Source organism: Athene noctua, chromosome 11 (genome assembly GCF_965140245.1).
Source record: "Athene noctua chromosome 11, bAthNoc1.hap1.1, whole genome shotgun sequence".
NCBI lineage: Eukaryota > Metazoa > Chordata > Aves > Strigiformes > Strigidae > Athene > Athene noctua.
In genome coordinates, this window is record NC_134047.1 from 4,375,556 (window position 1) to 4,395,463 (window position 19,908).

At 35.6% G+C, this 19,908-nt stretch overlaps 1 protein-coding gene across 4 annotated transcripts in view; it reads left to right on the forward strand.

Annotated features, from left to right (window-relative positions):
- FMR1 (fragile X messenger ribonucleoprotein 1) overlaps positions 1 to 15,763 on the forward strand; it is a 32,259-nt gene extending 16,496 nt beyond the window's left edge. The window contains exons 8-15 of one of the 4 annotated variants that reach the window (XM_074914963.1): positions 1,084 to 1,254; positions 1,353 to 1,431; positions 4,369 to 4,478; positions 7,842 to 7,928; positions 10,861 to 11,056; positions 12,433 to 12,537; positions 13,346 to 13,428; positions 15,206 to 15,763. In XM_074914963.1, coding sequence (XP_074771064.1) covers positions 1,084 to 1,254; positions 1,353 to 1,431; positions 4,369 to 4,478; positions 7,842 to 7,928; positions 10,861 to 11,056; positions 12,433 to 12,537; positions 13,346 to 13,428; positions 15,206 to 15,367 — 993 coding nt within the window. In that variant the 3' untranslated portion in view covers positions 15,368 to 15,763. Of the gene's footprint in view, positions 1 to 1,083; positions 1,255 to 1,352; positions 1,432 to 4,368; positions 4,479 to 7,841; positions 7,929 to 10,860; positions 11,057 to 12,357; positions 12,538 to 13,345; positions 13,429 to 15,205 lie in introns of all 4 variants that reach the window. The other 3 variants (XM_074914962.1, XM_074914964.1, XM_074914961.1) reach the window with 3 other exon arrangements.
- Positions 15,764 to 19,908: the final 4,145 nt, after the last annotated feature.

Sequence of the window (19,908 nt, forward strand, 5' to 3'; positions counted from 1 at the left end):
GTGCATCAAGTCAGAGCTGACTAACATACTTCTCTTGGAAGCTCAGGACTGCTTTAGGAAATAATTTACTATGGTTATTGGAGTTATAGTTTGTTTTTTTCCTCCATTTCGTATATTTTTTGCAAGTTTTATCCAGGTTTCTAGCGATACCTTTTTCCCAGTTATTTTGAAAATCCCCTTCCAGATCCAAAAGTTGGTTGTTTTTTTGCTGTTTTTTCTTTTTCTTTCTTGGTATCTTATTTGATATAGGAGATCCTTATTAAGATTCGGTAAGCCATTTCGTGTTGTTTTGTTACACCATAGCAGTTGTATGCAAAGGTGATGAAAATTGCAAAACAGTAACCAGGTGTTTTCATTCAAGAGTAACTGAGCCTCAAATGTGTCATTGAAAGTCGTTTTTTGTAATAGTATAGTCTTTAGTCATCGTTACTGCCCTGCTGAAGCAAGGAATTTTGTCTTGATAGCATGTGACAGTCTCAAGTTCTGAGATTCACATTTCTACCAAGACAAAAGGGTCATTCCTGGATGAAATTCTTAATGTACTTGTTCTCTAAATTCAAGCAATGTATTGAAGTTATACCTTAATTTTGTGTTATCTTGCATAGGCATGGATTCTTCATTTTATTATTTTAAGTGCAGTAGATATCCATAGTTACTGTTTTCTGTATAAATTTTGTGTTCAGCAATTGAGTTATTGCTGTTTCCCTCACCTGTTGAAATGAGTGCAGTTTTTTTCTCGAAAATCATAGGGTTTGCTTTAATCATCACAACTTCTATTTGACTAAGTTGCACAAATACTGTCTTACATAGTAACACTTGATAGTTGTAAGATATTCAGTGGTAATTCAAAACAGGTGTCAACGCAGCTAGTGGCTAGTCTTATGTTAGTATTTAAAAGGTGACATTAGGACTTCGAAATAAGACTCTTCAGTGTTTTTGAAGTGAAAATGAATGTGTTAAAAGGACTGATTAAAATAAAAAGGAGGCTAAGTACCCAATTAAGGAATTGGCTCTAAATTTATCTTGGTTTCTTTGTTTGGTGTACTAAAAATCAAGGTAAGATATCATTGTATTTTTCTCCAGAGTTCTAGACAACTTGCATCACGATTTCATGAACAGTTTGTTGTACGTGAAGACCTAATGGGTTTGGCCATTGGCACTCATGGTGCTAATATTCAGCAAGCCAGAAAAGTCCCTGGTGTGACTGCTATTGATCTTGATGAAGATACTTGCACATTCCATATTTATGGAGAGGTAAGTTTCCTTCTTTAGCCTTTTAAAAAAACAACCAACCAACACCAAAAAAATGTGGGGAAAATGGATCTTGTTTCTCATGCATGTGTCTGTTTTAGGATCAAGATGCAGTGAAAAAGGCAAGAAGTTACCTTGAATTTGCTGAAGATGTCATACAAGTCCCAAGAAATTTAGTAGGTATGTCAATTCTGAAGGGTAACTGCAATAGTAAGGAAAAATGCCTTCCAAGAATTGTTTCTTACTTTCGGAAGGTTGGCAGGGTAAAAGTCTGAAGCAGTTCTCTTTGTGTTGGGATTTGGGACTTCTTTGTTTGGTTTTCCAGCTCCATGCAGAATTTTTACAGACATGTTGTCCTTGAGTACACTGTAAGAAATTACCTCCTGGTTTGCAGTTCACAGGTATCTTAAACTAGAAGCAATGTACAGATGTTTAAATACAAAGTAGAATAGCTTCTGGATTGAGCCAAAGAAGTGACTTCTGCCAGAGGTGTCCAGAGATCAGTGTGGCTATCAACAGATGAATCTGAAGTCTCATATTTTCCTAGTAGATTTTAAATTATTTCTTCAACTTGTATTTGTCTCTTTTCCTGTCCTTTTGCATCTGAAACACATTTTGTTTAGAAGCAGCATGGGGGGCCAAACTGAATCCGTAGTTAAGGTACCCAGTGATCAAGCAAATACCATAAAGACAATAGATTTCCATTATCAAACACGCTGAAAAAAGTCCTCAAGTGTGCATGCAGCCCTTGTGCATGGGGCGAAATGTTTTAATGAGCTTTTGATGCTACAAAGCAACATAAAAATATATGGCTTAATTCAGTAGATAAGAAAGGAACAGGGGGACATACTATGCAGTATGACATACCTCTAAACCAAATAATGTTAATTGGTTGTCAAGCAGTGTGTATGAAAGCTAGTGTTGAAGCAGTGTGAAATTCTGCAATGGGACAAGTATTTACAAATGTGGCACCTCATCTCTGGAATTAGTTTAAAAACAGTAGTTTTCCATTCTCCACTCCCTCCTGATTCTACTGATAAGTAAAAATTATAAGATGTCATCATTATTTCAACTTGAGGTTTTAATTTCTTTGTTTCTGTTTTTTGTTTAGAACTTTTCAATTATTTCTGGTCTGGCAGGTTTTAATTTCTATTCTGCTTCTTGGCCTGCATCCTTTAGAATATAAAATTGGCTGAACCATATGTTACATCCCAAATAAGCTATGTTTGATAATTTGCTTTCTTAAAGTTCTAATAATTTCCCAGAAAATGAAATAATTTGCTTTTAAAAGGCAGAAGGCTTTTTCCTTTTACTATATTCTTGATACGTGGAATTTTTTTTCTGAAGAAAATGCAAACATCTGTCTTTTTCTACTTAATTATTCTTAAAAAAAAATTAGACCAAGGAAAACCAGAACAACAACAGAAAAACCCCACCGAAGGTGTTGCTTTCTTTTAAAGGCTATATGGAAATTTTTAAGCTGAAACATAGGTTACGAATATATGCATACAGTCCTTAGTTATTTTTAAAGATTTTTATGTATCTTGCCAAATTCTAACTAAAACCGAATACTTAAAAAGAGGTATTTCTTTCATTTGGACAACCAATGTAAGGTTTGTTCTTTTTCCCTTTTTTTTTTTGTGTTTGGATTACCTGAGATTTTTAAATCACTACCAAGACTCTTTTACATTTATTAGTAAGCTGCTGTTACATTTCCAGTGATTTATAATAGAATAAAGTACTTGGAAGAAGCTTTTGACTCTCAGAACAGTCTTTGTTATCAAGGAAGAACTTATTGGCTATCTTTTGTTATTTTTTTTTACAAGCATGTAGCAATTAAAAATTCACGGTAGAAAAATTTAAACACAGAAATGAAAATTTATTTAGTTTTGAAAAACAGGAACGTGTAATTAAAAGTAGATTTTAATTTGCTCTTCATGGACTAATTTTATCAGCAAAACAATAGCTGTCATGGACTCAGTATTATTTACTTTTATTTCAGTGATGTGCCTGGGGAAAAAAATATGCTGCAAGTTTTCCAGCAGTTCTCTGTAAAAAAACCCTCAAAAAAAAAAAAAAACCAACCCAACAAACAAACCCTCCCCCCAAACCTCAAAAAACCCCCACAAAAACCCAAAACAAAAAAAAAGCCAACCCCAACAACAGCAAAACTTCATTACATGCAGAAAATCATGTTTTACATGACTCTTTCAAGCTTTTCTTCAATGCAGTGACTGGAGGATATGGCCTTTCCTCATTACCCCCAGGCAGCTCAGTTTTCCTTGTAATTTTCAGACCACAGGTTATTTTGCTGAGGTTAGGGAGAACTAAACTTTTCATTTTCATTGTCTTAAATCAGAATGCCTGGTTCCTGAGATCAGTGTATGCATTACTGGCATCCTACATATAATTTATTTCCATTTTTGGTTTTGACTTTTTAATTAATTTGAAAACAGCTTATATCATCTCTAAAAAAGCTCAGTTTTGGTGAAGAGAATTTTACATCTGGCTCAAAAGCTATCTTCAGTAGTATGAGAAGACATCGTCAACTACAATTTTTTGTGAATGAACTAAGTTTTGCTTTGTTCTTTGCCTAAAAGGTAGTTAGTTACAGGAAATGTTCTGACACTCTAAAAGGGTGTTTTGATTTTGTTTTAAATGCAGCCAGCAATGTTTATTTGTAAATCACAGACTTTATTTTACACCTGCCAAAGTAAAGCCAAATAAGCATGCAAGATACTGAATATTTCTGTAATTGAGATGTGTAATTTAAAATAATTTTATACAAAGGTAAGGCACTTGTGATTGAATTTCCTTTGTTCTCTTACAGAAGCCTTGAAAAAGAAGGAAGCTATACTCAGTAACAAACTTTCCTAATAAAGTACCTCTCTTCCTGTATGCTGCAGTGGTTGCTTTGGAACATTACCAAAGTTAACACCCCAAGCTTACTTGGACGTTTTAGTTCATGGCTCGTTAACTAAATCTTTGTTGTGGAGTATTAAGTCATTTAAGTTCTTGCACTGGTACTAAATACTCTTGTTTAATTAAAGTATAATAATACTCTCAGGTTTGGGGGAAAACACTAAAAGTAGAATGTTCTATATGTTCTTTCCGTAGGAAAAGTAATAGGAAAAAATGGCAAACTGATTCAAGAGATAGTGGACAAATCTGGTGTTGTAAGAGTGAGAATTGAGGCTGAAAATGACAAAAATATTCCACAAGAAGAGGTATGTTTTCAGTTAATATGATTTCTCTGTGTGTTAATTGGTGGTTATATTCTACCCAGTGATGAATTCTTCCTTGTGTTTTCATAGTGGTAAAATAAAGGTTTGATTAATATGTGTTTTTCTGATAGTATCTATATTTCCCCTTTAATGCTGAGGAGCATTTTCTTATAAACTTGGCTTGTTATCTGTGTTTGAAAAATGTTTTGTGAAATTTTTTGGTAATGCACCTTAGAGATTTCATTTTATTCATGTTCGAAGCAGTGACACCGATTCCCACCGCTTGCTAAGCTGTAAATCAGTATATATGAAACTCACTGTTGCCATTCATTAATTTGCTTTGAGTTTGATCTCTTAGGATTTTTATCTGGTTTAAATTTTTATTAGTAATTTCTTATATTGTAATGAAAAGCTTGTGCTTTATGTGTAAACCTCTCTTTTTTTAAATACTACCTAAATGCACAGTAACCTGTAAATCGTAACCTAAAGAAAAAACGGGCATGAACAATGTGAAACTCCAGGTTTGCACAGAAAGCAATCAGCCTTGTAAAGAGCCTTAATGAAGTCTTGAACTTTGTAATTTGAGGTGCTTTTATGTGGGGCTGTGTTGAGGGGAAAGGTTGCAAGTTTGTAAGGAAAGCTTCAGGCATGAAGCTTTTAACATCTCAATGCAAAAAGATTCCCTACAATTTCAAATGTGAATGTGCTTGTAGAAAACTGAACCGTCTCTAATTTACCTGGAAGTCTAAGTATGTGCCAGGTAAGGAACCTTTGCTACTTTGAGTAAGATACAAAATGCATTTCTGCAACCTTTACATTATTGCTTGAGTAGTGATTTCGTCTATTGTATTATCACTATAAAACTACTAAAGACCCACAATCCAATTTTTATCTTTCTGTAAATGATGGCTAAGCAATTGTATCGGGTGTTTTTTACTACTTTACTAGTCTTACGTATATCTGAAAAGTTAAAATACTCAGTGTTTAAAGGATTCACTCCTATGTCATATTTCCATTTCAAATGTTAAGTTCTTGCAGCATAATTCTTGAACTAGCTTAATAAATAAGAGGGTGCTATTATTGTTGCAGGCTAAAATTTTCAACATTTTTAATGTTGGCCTACAGAACAATAGAAGGGTAAAAGAGTAAGTAGTCATGGCGGCAATTAGTATGTCAAGTTTTCTTTTTTTCTTCTGACTTGAAAAAGCTTATTTGTTGACATTCTTCAATCCAAAATGCAGCTTTTAAAGATTAACTTGAAAGCCTTTTTTACCTGCCAAGCTCTGCATTTATGCTCTGTGTTACTTGTTAATGACATTGCTAACACTGGCATTGCTTTCGCTGCTTCATGTGTTAGTTGTGTCGTACCAGGAGCAACACAGAAACCTGAGGTGCTATCTTGGCAGGTAGGAGTTAGTTCTTGTAAGTTTATTTGTATTTCACATTTGAAATAAATGTGTGTTAATCTTCCCGTGTATGAACTTGGATATTACAGCCCTTCTTTTTGTAAAGAACAGTCAGTTTCACATTTTAATACATCATTGGGTTCTTATGACTGAGATGTTAGAATACTGCCCGTAAACTTCAGGTGCAATTTCATAACTCCTGTAATACTATAACAGGATCTTTAGGTTTTTTATCTTTTAAAAATGAGATGTTTGTTATAGTAGTATATATTATTTTTATCTCTGAATTTCTTATGTGCATAGGTCTGCTCAGTATTCACAACTGAAACTAAGTTGAAGATTGGTACTTTTGTTTTAAGGTAGAAATAGGTTCAATAAATAAGCACTTCGATGCTTTTGTATGGTTGAAATTACTTGACATCATTACCAGCTCATATTCTTAATAGTTGGCTTTGCTATACCTAAAATCCACTGCTAAAAGCAACAAGCCATTTCCTTAAATGCATTTAAGTTAGTTGCCTTGTGATCTTTTAATAATAGATACTATGTTCTAGTTAATGCCAGTTTAGTAGAAATTTCATTGTTCTTTATCAGGTTGCATTAAATATTTATGAAACTTAAAATACCCCAGATAATAAAACACTTCAGTCAGTGATGCCTGTGGCTAAAGGATTTCTTAGCATTAGGTTTCTTAGCATTAGAGGACTGTGTAATTTTTTTCCTTCTATTTAATGCACATGTGTAAGAACGAACAAAAGTTGTTTGTGTGTAAAAGAAAAAAAAAAGGGGAAAAAAAAAAACCCAGAGACACGTTATAGACTTGCCACTGTTAGGGAACCTCAGCATGTATTAAACCTGTGCCTGTATTTTTAAAGACATTTGTGTCTCAAATCACTTCACTTCTGAAAAAACCCTTCCCTTGGAATGCAGTCCTGTAAAGGGTATTTGTGCAGTGAAAATTAAAGGTGTCTTTAGAGGTCATGATGATTTACCAAAAAAAAAATTTAAATTAATTCAGTAGGTGTAGCCAAGTTCTGGGTCTGCAATGGCAGAGGTTTCAGCAGCTGAGTGTTTATTAGACTTCCAGGTTGACTTATGTAGTCCACAGAGAAGCTTACACTGCCATGGTGAGGCTGCAGCTGGTACAAGTAGTTTAAAGTCAAGTGGTTTAAAGGTAGCTCATCGGATCTGCGTGGGCTGCAATCACACCTCTGAAATTCGACTTGGACCTATTTTAGTGTCAGAAATTCTAGTGTGGAAATTATCCTTGCATCTGCTAAAGTTTAGTTGTTTTCAGCACTCAGGGGGGCCTTTTAGGTAGATTTCTTAGCCTGCCTTGGCCACCTAGGTTAGTCTTTAGATATTTTATCTCCAAGTGTCATAATTTCAGGCATTAGAATTTCCAGCTTTACATTTTTCAGTTATTGCATCACTTAAACAAAATGCTTGAAAGGTAAAAGAAATGTAAGTTAGCAATCATTACCTGAAGTACTATTTCTTGAATATGTTTTTGTTTGCCTTTTACAAATCAAGAACTCCTTGTTTTATGACACGGTGTTAATTTGATCTACTTTTTTTTAAAAGATCAAAGGTTTCTTTATTGACATGTAACCTGAAAGTAACCTCATGTGAGAGAGTAGATGTGTGATCGGCAAAGGTGGTATTAATATTGAAGGGAGGAAACCTGAAGTGTTTTTAATTTACTCTTTGTACTTATTCATAGAAAAAAATTGACATTGTGATGCATACAGTCTAAATTTTCTTATTAAAGCTCTGCATAAAGGGAAGTGATCTACGTGATCTAGTCAACATCAGAATTTAAATATGCTGTTGTCCCATTTTTTTAAATTATGCTTGTCCATGTTGTAAAAACGGTTTTCAAGTTTTACAGTGATGTTTCATTCTCTTCAGTAGCTGATGCTTAATCAGTAACCGTAGGACTTTTGTTATTATGTTTTAGGGAATGGTACCATTTGTGTTTGTGGGAACCAAGGATAGCATCACTAATGCAACTGTTCTTCTGGATTATCATCTTAATTATTTAAAGGTGAGGAAAACGATGCTGCTTGACCCCTGAAATTTTGCTAGCATTACTTAAGATTGTAACAATAAGGTGATGATCAAAATCTGTTTGGGCCCCAAAGGCTGTTGAAAAATTTCTTTTCAGTCTAAAAAGACTTCTTGTAAAAGCCATGTTTTATTAAAGAATCATTTATCTGAAGGATAGGATGAAAAAATAATTTTATTCAGAATGCAGAATACAAAGGAATGAGCAATTTTTTGAAAATCTATCTCAAAAAATGCTGACAACTTTGTATATAAGGAATAGTCAGTCCCTCACACAACTGCAAAGCAAGCAGCATTCTATGCAGAGATATTGTATATGGTGGGCGTTTTACTCTAAAACTCTAAACTTCTTTTTCTGTAGTTAATTGACATTTCATACTTGAGGATGTTCTGTGGGCGATTCAGCTTTGGGTTGTGTTTGTCTCTTGGCTCCGTAAGTTCTCCAGCAGTCTGCAGTGTTGGTTGACTGTTATAGGGAGCAAAAAACGCTCTGCATTATTGCTTATAGTTACTTTTGCTGATGGTTATTATGGCCAGGTGCTCAGTCTTTGATGGCAGGGCCAGATGCTAACAGTAGGGACTGCTTTGAGTTCATTTAATTAAATAATGTTCTTGCATCTCTTGAAACCTCCAGACCATTCAGAATTTGCTACATGTTCAGTCTGTGGAGTAGCTGTCACTGAATCTTCTAGAATGCTAAAATTTCTGTATACCTAAAAGAAACTTCTCAGTACAGGTATGAGAGGAGTTTGAAGAAATGACTTGTTCCCTTACCTACTCAATAGCTGTACCTTGTAATTCTGCTTGTGGAGCACTTGGATTTATCCATGTTTTGGAGCAGAGATACAGCAGCTCTGCAGCTGTTGGGTAGTAGAGGTAGAGAAAGGACCACGTGAAAACTAGTACTAAAAATCAAGCTTCTTTCTTGCATGCTCACTGTTATTTCAGAAGATATTTTTGGTTTTACTTTGGCCACCTTAAATGGGTATTTGCATGTGAGTTGTTACTTAAATGGGTACTGCCATGTGGAAGGTGCTTAACAGCCCGGCAATTTTTTTTAGTTTCTTCAGTTCATTGTCAGTTAGGGTCACTACCTCTTAGTACTGTCCTTCTAATCTTTCTGAACAGAAGGGCACGTACAACAGTGTTCATCAGTCTGTATAACAGCTAGAGGATAGATTCTTACCTTGGAGGTTTTGATCTCAGCCTTCTCATCCCATTTAATGTACACACAAAATGTCATCATCTTAGTGGCCTGTTGCCTTATGGTTCAGTTCCAGAATAATGGCCTCTAGTTCACGAACGAGAAGTGGAACTGACTCGTTCCTTTAAGATTTTCTGTCTTTCTATGCCTCCAGGCAAAGTTTAATAAGGAAACTTTTTGTAAAAGATACCCAATAGGGCATTGACATCGAATGTGCTACATGAACTCAAAGTAGTGAATTTCTCTATAAAAGAAGAAAGCAGACTTGCCTGGAGTGACTGTTATGTAGTGAAGTTTCAGGATCCTGAGAGGAAGAAGAAATACTAGTATGAGGATCACAGCCCCAGACTACAGGCGAGTGGACTTTGGCCTGTTCAGGGTTTTGCTTGAAGGAATCCCATGGGATGCATTCCTGTAAAGAAAACAGGTCCAGGAGATCTGGCTGATATTTAAAGAGTTGCCTTCTCCAAGCTCAAGAATAGTCCCAACCTGATATGCAGGCAGTCACACAAAAATAGCAGGAGGCCTGCATGGATGAACAAGGACCTTCTGACAAAATTGAAACACGAAAAGGAATCATTTGAGGGGTGGAAGTAAGGACAGGTGATACAGGAGGAATATAAAGACATGATCTGACTGTGCAGGGGTGAGTTTGGGAAAGCTGAAGTCCATCAAGAGTTGAAAATGGCAAGGCATGTGAAGGGCGGCAAGAAGGGCTTCTTACAGGTATGTTGGCAGCAAGGAACACTACAGAAAATGCAGGTCTGCAGCTGAACAGAGTAGGGAACTTGATCACAAAGTGAAAGGATGAGGTGCTGGATGTCATTGTCACTTTGTTTTTTTCATGGATACGTCCTAAGAGATTCCAGACCCCTGAAACTAATGGGAGAGTCTGGAGCAATGAAGACTGACATGTCCTAAAGGAAGATTGAGTTAGGAAACATCTGAAAAGAAAAAAGGGACATACACAAATCAGCAGGACCTGATGGGATGCATCCCTGAGTGCTGAGGCATCTTGTCAAAGTCTGGGGTGACCTACAGAGATCCCTTCCAATATCACACTGAAACTTCCATAAACAGCTTTTTCCCTGAATTTTTTTTTAGGGAAAAAAAGATGGTTGCAACTTTTTGATGATAGCTAGACAACATCTCAAACTGACAAAAGTACTCTTCTGCATTATAATGAAGTAGAATTTAACAGCAGTATAACCTCTAGTCCTTTCTATGAAGCCATACTATTACATCATAATTGTTTAATAATTTCGATACTTGCAACATGCAGCAGTATAAGAAGCCTGGGTTGGAATCTAAAATGCTTAAATTATGCTATGAATGGATGATATTATTGTTTTCAAAAATAATGTTAATTTCTCTGTTTAAAGAATGTTTAGCTTCCTTAACTATTCTTCACTATTAAATGTGAGATCTTTAAATGTATCTCCTGAAAACAGTTGATCTGAGAGATCTATTTAAACAAACCTAAACTTGCCAACTGTGCCACAGGGAGAACTGTATTGGTAACAGATTTGAACATTCATAAGGTTTTTTTCAGTAAACAAATTATTCTCAAAGCTGAGTTACTATTTCAGTTTAAATAGATTATTAGCTACAATACTTAAGCATTCTTCCTTTCTGAGAACTGCATGTCTCTATCTTCAGATGATTAAATAGTGCTTACATATGACTTGCTATGCTTGTGTTTGTGTAGGAAGTGGACCAGCTGCGTTTGGAAAGATTGCAAATTGATGAGCAGCTTCGACAGATTGGAGCTACTTCTAGGCCACCACCAAATCGTACAGATAAGGAAAAAGGGTACATGACTGATGATGGTCCAGGACTCGGACGTGGTAGTCGACCTTACAGAAACAGAGGGCACAGCAGGCGTGGTCCAGGCTATGCTTCAGGTAGGTAACTAGAAGTACACTTACTTTAAAGAGTGACCTATTGGTCTTTTGATTTCTTGAAAAAGACTAGACTTGGAAACAGCTGTTAAAACAGAAATCCAGTTAACATTGAATATTAGTATTTGAAGATTAGTGAGCTGTATGCTGTAGAAAATGCTTTGAAGTAAAATGTAGTGCTATGTAATCTAAACTTATTTCCATGCAGTTCCTATCTCTTACAGCATGCTTATGTCTTCTACATTATGAACTCTTTAGGGCGAGGTTTGTTATTTTATCTATATTTTGAACAATTCCTAATAATAAAGCCTCAGTTTTCGTTTGAGCCTGTAAGAGACTACTTTAATATAAACACTTATAGGTGAAAATACTGCATAGCTAAATTTGCAGAAAGGCTGTCGTTTTCATATTGAATTGAACCACTGTGTTTTCACTGGAAGAGCATAGTCACCAAAATATAATGTAATTCTTTAAAACTGTGTGTAACTCATTAATGAATAGTTTTCAGGGTTGTGCTTCTTCAGAGCAATCTCTTCCTTTATTATCCATAATGTAGATCAGCTGGTGTTTGTCCTGACTGAAAGGCCTGTAGTAGGAGTTTGATAAGACAGTCTTAGCTTACATTCTACATAATACAAAATTGATGTTTTTCTGCTGAAGCCCTTTTACCATTTTTAGAATATGTGAGCTCACTTGCTAGTAAGAGGGCTACTGGGAAAAGAACCAGCTTTTATTAGTGAAGGTGATCTGTTAACTGGAAAAATTGTAATGGCCAGTTATTTTGGATATGGTACGTGTCTAGCATTCTAACTTTTTTCTCTGTTTTTGTCGTGTGTGTTACAGATTCTGTCATGATGGAATTTTTTTCTTTTCAGAGAGGAGTTGCAGTGGTGAGGGGAGATAGGACAGGTTATGTTCAGAACTTCCAGTTTTAGAAATAGAAAGTCTAGTTTATTAGACTTTCTAAGTTTTATCAGACTGATTACATTCGCATAGTAGATTCAATAATATGTGGATAGGCTGATAACACTGAGTAACTATAAACCTGTGGTGCCCTTAAATAATTAACCTTAAACACGCTTCTAACTCTTATGTCTGCCTTGACTTTTTGAAGAAGTTTTATACACATTTCTGTATTACATAAATTACAGAGGCTGGGAGACAAAAAAAATCCCAGAACTGTTTGTTAACACAAAAAAACCCAAAAGAAAACTTTAAAAGATACACTCTTTTCATTCTATTATAGTATTTTCATGCTACACTACACTGGCATGTTTGGATTCTTTTTTTTATCCTCCTGATAGGAACTAATTCTGAAGCATCAAATGCTTCTGAAACAGAATCTGATCACAGAGATGAACTTAGTGACTGGTCAGCAGCCCCAGCAGAAGAGGAGCGAGACAACTACCTTCGTAGAGGAGATGGGCGAAGACGTGGAGGTGGCGCAAGAGGACAAGGAGGGAGGGGTCGTGGAGGATTCAAAGGTAAATGTAGGCTTAATTTTGAAAGAGAGGTCAGTGTTAGAATTCATAAGCAAACTCACTTCTGTCAGCTTCTTGTTTTATCATCTTCTCCAGCATCCTAGCCATCCTGGTTGGCTTTCCTGAATTCTCTCCACTTTGTCAGTCTCTTGAGGATTTTATTACAGGTGTGTTGCACATTGAGCAGGGGGAAATATTCCCTTCTCACCGGCTGGCCACACTCCTACTAACACAGCCCATTATTCAGTTGGCTGTCATTGTTGCAAGAGCACACTCATGCCTTACTCAAGTTGTTGTCCACCAGGACAGCTCCTTTTGTGTGGAGCTGCGGCATACACAGTCAGTCCACAGGGTGTGCTACTGCATGGGGTTATGCTGCTGAAGCTGTGGGACTTGAGATTCATCTTTAAAGCTAGTGAGTTTTGTGTCAGCCTGTTCCTTCAGCTTGTTGAGGTCCTTGTGATGAGCAGCCCTGACCCTCCAGTATATCAAACCATTTCCCACAGTTTGGTGTCATCTGCAGAATTGCTGAGGAGGCATCCCATGCCAGTGTCTGTACATTATATAAAGCCTCTCTGCTATATAAATAAATTGGGATAGCATTCTCAGTCATTTGCTTTCCTAGTGTGCATCCTGACTCAAGTTTCTGGGCTGTGCCATCACACATGGAGGTCAAGGGATCAAATTCTAGTTTGTTAGTGGATGTAGCAAAATCCTTTATAATCTGTTACTCATTCATCTGTCCATATTCCCACCTTCTTGTATTTGTTTTTCATGCACCAGCATTATATAAGGTTGTTAATTCTTGCAGGAAATGATGAACAGTCACGAACAGATAACCGTCAGCGTAACTCAAGAGATGCAAAAGGGAGAACAGCAGATGGATCTCTTGAGGTAATTTTTCTTTTATTGGAAGTCTGCACTGTTTAAAATTGCATTGTGTCGTACACTGACTTTAGAGTTCAAAACTGCAAGCGACACAGTAGCCTTCTGGTTCCTTATATCCTAATTCCCTAATTAGTTCTATGAGAGTTCTGTGTCATTTTGTAACATATGCAGAAATCTCAATATATCAAGCTGTGTTAAGACGCAACTTTATAATGTTAGCTTAGCTCTCAGTTTGGTTGGAACTCTTATCATGAGTCCCAGGGATTTACTAACTGGCTTGATTTCAGTGTTTGTTCTTACTAGGTTTTTGTTTTTAGCTTTTCTTTCTTGCTGCGTTGTGTGTTGTTATCTGTCACCTCTGTACCCGAGGGAGGAGAATCCTTAAGGCTTTATAGAAAGAGAAAGTGTGTTGTAGCCAGAATCTACAGAGTAACAAAGATTAAACTTCAGAAACTACCTTCACCACTAAATGAAACATTTGCAATTGAAGGCTATGCAATCTAGAAAGTAAGTTAAAAATGCACCTCGAGAAACTCTTCAAGTCATACTTTGAAATATTCTATAACCTTAAATATTTTATAGCCTTTTATAAGCTATTTCTACAATTTTTTTCAAATATGTTTTGTTGCATAAAGTTATTCAGGTTATTTTAAAGATATATGTGAAGTTTCCCCACATGGAAACCATTCTTGCTTCGAATGGTAACATGCAAACCTTTTACCATCTATTATCACACAGGATGAGTTATGTTGGGAGGAAGAAATAATTAGCAGCTGGAAGCTGCTGCCTTCTGTGTGGTGCTACCAGGAGTCATGGTTCCAGGGGAGAATGAGATGACTCTTGGTTTGGCCTGTTTAAGAAAGGAAGGGGAAAAAATGGAACAAGTGACCAAATGCTTAGTTTTTCCAGTTGGAGTGCTGAACTTGAAGGTGTAGTACCTGAATACACATCAGAAATGCAAATAATTAACATGTAAAAAAAAAAAAATTATGGCCACAAAACTCCTGTAGTTAATCTAATTAACATACAAAGTTTGAAGTGGAGAACTGTGGTGCTGAAAGAGAAACTAAGGCACTTAAGTCATGATTTTTTTTTTTCCTGTTGCTCTCCGATTTGGATGAGATAATTTTCTATATGAAAATATGTACTTGCATATTGTTGAAACCTGACTTAAAATTAAGACCTGAATTAAAAATTGTAAACATTTTTCATAATTTAGGCTTAACCCCTTTACAAACATTAGAATTTTGCCTTCAGAATGTTTTTTTGATTTTTTTTTTTTTTTTTTTTTTTGTGACCACTTAAAAAGGCACAGAAACCTTTTTGGTGGGTTAAATGAAACTTCAAATTCTAAAGGTTGCTGAGTAGATCTTTTTTTGAGTGTTAGTATCATTTCATGGCAGCTTTTCTATGTTTTTTTTTTTTATGTTTGTATATTACAAGTAGAAAGCTGAATTACGGAAAGTGAAATGATGTTTCAAAGTTCCATCTGCTCTTAGTTTTTCAACTTTCTCTTAACAAAGGAAAACAATTTTTTTACTTTCCAAGGCTAGGTAGATGGGAGGTTGGTTGTTTTTATTTTTAGTCACGAGTGTGTGACATTTTTGAACCGGAAAGGATTCTGTTTCAGCTGGGCACATTTAACAAAGCTGTAAGGGTATGGCACTATTTGTGTCTTCTGACTGTTTAATAAATAGCGCTCCTCCCAGGCTGGTAAGGTAGTGAATACGTAAGGGGTGGATGAAAGGAAGAGAATGCTTTATATAACTCTGACTTGTTCCAGATCAGAATTGACTGCAATAATGAAAGGAGTGTCCACACTAAAACATTACAGAATACCTCCAGTGAAGGTAGTCGGCTGCGCACGGGTAAAGAACGTAATCAGAAGAAAGAGAAAACGGACAGCGCAGATGGTCAACAGCCGCTGGTGAATGGAGTACCCTAAACTGCATAATTCTAAAGTCATACTTCCTATACTGTTTCAGTAATTCCTATTCCATGTTAGAGAAACTTGTTAGGCCAAAGACAAATAGTAGGCAAGATGGCGCAGGGCATGAAATGAACATATGTTCTCTGTTAGCCTTTTTTAACATCAACAGTATGCAGTTGTTTTCAGAATAAGAAGTTACACAAATATTTGCATAAAAATACCTGAATTTCCGAAAATTGCTTTCAAGTACATATTGCAGTTCCAACAATGAAAGATTCTTTTCTGTTTGTTTTAAAAATACTGAGCTGTGCATTGGTAAACTTTCTGTTCAGTTGTACCATTTTAACACATCGGGTCAAATTCACTGCTCAATTTCAATTTTCAGAATAAATAGTGTTTGCAGTAATCAAATTGGCTTCTGTTTTCAATCTAACTTACAAGTTCTTCATGAAATGCTATGTCGTTTTATGTCCTGTGTCAGTTCACATTCTGGTCCACCTTTTTCAATATTTTAGTGGACCCTGAAATATGTGTGATGTAACAGTTGTCATTTTCATTAGCAAAAAAGTTGTATGATCTGTGCCTTTTTTATATCTTGGCAGGTAGGAATATTATATTTGGATGCAGAAATCAGGGAAGATGAGTTGGTAACACTAAATGTAAAATATATGTAGCAATCCTTGTCAGACATTAGTACTTTATAGACAAGTGCATGCTTTCCATAATTTTTTCCTTACATAAACATTGAGTTAGGCAGTTATAAGAATAGGAAATTTATTTTGCACTGAAGATTTGGCAAATAGTGTTATTGAAAAAGGGGTGTAATTTTTTTCTTTGTAGGCAGTACAGAAGCTTTTTTTTTAAAAAAAAAAAAATTAAAAAAAAACCTTTCCGTTGAGGAAAACTAAAAAAACTCATTGTTACTGAGGGAACAAGTGTAACGTGTTCACAAGCTAGTAATGTGTGCCTGCTATTTGGCCAGATGACCAGTTCAAAGCGCTGATGTTTTTCATCCTCCCCAAATTTTTTTACTTGATTATTTTAATTCGGGGTCTATCTCAGGAGAGGTAGGAAGAAAATCACCATGTGTAATGCCCTGGAAAGTACAGATTATAATCGTTGGGAGATCCTGGAGGTAGAACAAAAATTCATATTTTGAGGTACAAGGTCTGAATTACCAGCCAACCTGAAGGTGTCGCAGAATCTGATCCAAAGTACAGCTGTACACCAGGGAAGGGTGGGAAGCGGTGGGAGGAACTGTGCTTTCATTTATTTCTGATCACACATTAAACTTACTGGGCAAAACTGTATAAGGACCTTCATTTTAAACCATTTTTATTCAGATTACTCCAGAAGGAGAGCCACTGTTTATGTACAGAGTTGTACAAACTTGACCTTGCCTCTGATGTATTTTGTGAGTTTTGTTTCCTTGCTTTTTTCATTCTTTTTTTTCCTTGCATACAGGTGAGCATACTAAAAACGGCAACGAACTGCACATGATTTAACAAATATAAAAATGTCTTAAAAAGTATTGCCAAACATTAATGTTGATTTCTAGTTATTTATTTTGGGAATGTATAGTATTTGAAAACAGAAATTGGTACCTTGCACACATCATCTGTAAGCTGTTTGGTTTAAAATACTGTAGATAATTAACCAAGGTAGACTGACCTTGTAATGTAACTGCTCTTGGGCAATATTCTCTGTACATATTAGCTACAACAGATTGGATTTTATGTTGACATTTGTTTGGTTATAGTGCAATATATTTTGTATGCAAGCAGTTTCAATAAAGTTTGATCTTCCTCTGCTAACTGATGTTGATGCAATCCTTATAAATGATTGCTTTTAAAAATCTCACCTTACAAAAATGTAGAGATGAAGTATTTCTTTGTTTAGACTTTAGCTGTAGCCATTGTTTATTTACACGTTTTAGAAGACGTCTAAAATAATACCGGTTTTCAAAAATATGGCACATAATGCTCAAGAAAACGCAATCTCATTATGAAATGGTACAGTACCTGTTGAGTTGTCACAGTACATGCACTGTATTTCTTGCATTCAGTGGTTGAGTTCACTAAGGTGCTAACTAGGTTAAATGTGAAATTACTAAACTACAGTCTGACTAATTAGCTGCATTCCATTTTCAAGTGCATTTTGGGGTTATGACCTTTTTCAGTATTTGTGTGCTTAACATGTATCCCTTTCAATTCAAATTCCAGTGTTTTTAAATGTTATTAAATTTCAACAAATTAAACTGTGAATCTAAATGTACAATTTTATTTTGAAAAGTCATGTTGTTACAAAACTTGAAAGTGCAACGAATGTCTGATGCTTGAGTCCAGGTCCATCCTCTTGGTAACTTAAAAAGTATGGTCTAATGAATTAAAATTATTTTTAAAATAAAGTTCTTTAAAAAGAGTGAGAGGTATTTGTGAATGATGGCAAAGTCTAAATTCAGTAGGGTTAAGATTAAACTACGAATTAACAAATGCTTATGAAAACAGAAAGTTTCTGTTTCTTTACTAAATGCATTTTTGTTAATGATGGTGGGAAGTCAAGATTTTTGAAGTTAGTATAAAACTTTATCAAAGAAAAAAGTCCTTTTACACAGCTTTTTTGAAGCATAGATAAAAATCTCTGAGCATTCATGAGTTCAAGAAGCAAATAGGTTTAGTTTCTTGAATACAGAAATTATTTAAATTACTTATAGATGAGCTTTTTCAGCTCTTTTTGTCTCTAAAATCAAATATTGTGTACCATGCTTCCTTTCAACAATCCAGAAACAAAATTAAATACTGCATGATACTGAGTGTAGACTCTGTGTTCTTTGTAGGAGCACTTACTCTGAAATACAACTTATTTTCCTGAATTGCAGTTTCTCTGCAGAACCCTTCAGTATTGAATATTAAAAGAGAATAGATTGATTAGCTCCCAGTGAGTTTTCCTCAGTCACCTCAGGAGCTCTGCTCTGTAGTGCTGGTGAACAGTGTTCTGTGTTACTTTGTAATGGTGTTCTCCAAGAGGAAAGGTGGGTCCTTTTTTCTTTATCCTGTGTCTTGTTAAAGATTTTGTCTGTTTCCAGAAACAGCAAGACTTGCAGTGGAACACCTGTGTTGAGGGGTGGGAGGAGATGTCGATACTGGCTCTGGTGGCTACTTCAAACAATTTTTTAAAAAGTGACAAGGCTTAGTTTGATGTAGTTTTTGTGGTAGTGTGTAATAAGCTTGTTCATTGTCCACTTGAACTTGTAACCGTACTCGTTTCATCCTAAAAAACACTAGTCAAGGAGCCTTCCACCTGTATTTATCCATGAAAATCGGTGACTAGAAGAACAACATTTAATACCTTAACAGTGTAAGACAGCTTTTATATATATATTATGAAAAGTGAGGTTAGTTCCTCTAAGTGTTCTGAATAGGTTGCAGTTTGTTCTGCAGGGTTCTCTTTGCCAGAGTTTCACGAGGCTTCAGCACATTGTAGCTTTCACATCACATTTTTTTTTAATGCTGTTTTCACAGTGAAAGGGTTAGATTTACTACAATAGCTTTTTACTCTTCAGCAGTGTGAGTCTCTTAGAGCGGCCTGTGGATCTTTTCCCTGCATTAGGGGATGGGTCTTTTTTCTACTTCACATTTTTTTGATGTATCTCGCATCTGCCACTCCTGCTTTTTGTGATTATGAAGATCATCTGTCTCGAGCAAGCAGTGTTGGAGGTAAATAATTAATAATAAATATTAATTAGTTGCCACTATTACTTTTTTATGTTTAAAAATGTCTTTACAGTAGGCTTCAAAGTAGTAATTTTTGTGTGCTTTGAGTGCTGTATAGAAGTGGATAATAAAAAAAGCAGAGATGATTGTTTTGTGTTTCTACTGAGGGTTCAACAGGACAAGTCTTTCTTAAATGTTTGCACTGAATATAAGAAACTGGTTTCCAATAAAAGGTTTAATTTAAAGCAAAAAAAAAAAAATCCCATGGGTGTAGTCTGTACAAATAACTAGGACCTTGACTGTTGCAGAAATGGTATAGCAAAAATTGGGGTGGTTTGGGATGCTGGAGGTGCTTTTTTTGGCTAGTGGACTCAGGGTGAGCCTTAGGTGTAGACTACAGCTGCAGCAAGGAGAGTCAGCAGTTCTAAATTTAATAAAAAGAAAATCAAGTGGTCAGTTTAAAATGTGGAGTCAGTGTTCTTGGATTCTTAGCAGTCTGACAAGTCCCATATTGGTGCATCAGAAACTCATCACCCTATCTGCAGTGTTCCATGAGAGAAGTCAACATGGAAAATCTTAATTGCGTGTGAAATCACATGCTTCAGGAAACGAAGAATGTTTGTTCTGCATTAGACATTTCTAAGTATCTCCTGCACTATTGAGAGTGGCTGTGTCTAGTCTGATTATAGAACGAAACAATGGAATTGAGGATACTGTATATCGTTGCTTATATTAGCAAGCTAATGCTGCATACAAATTAGGTAAGAGTCACCTTTTAATCTCATTACTCAATTAACTGAAATAAAAAACCCACAACATTTGCATGTGAATATACAACTTTTT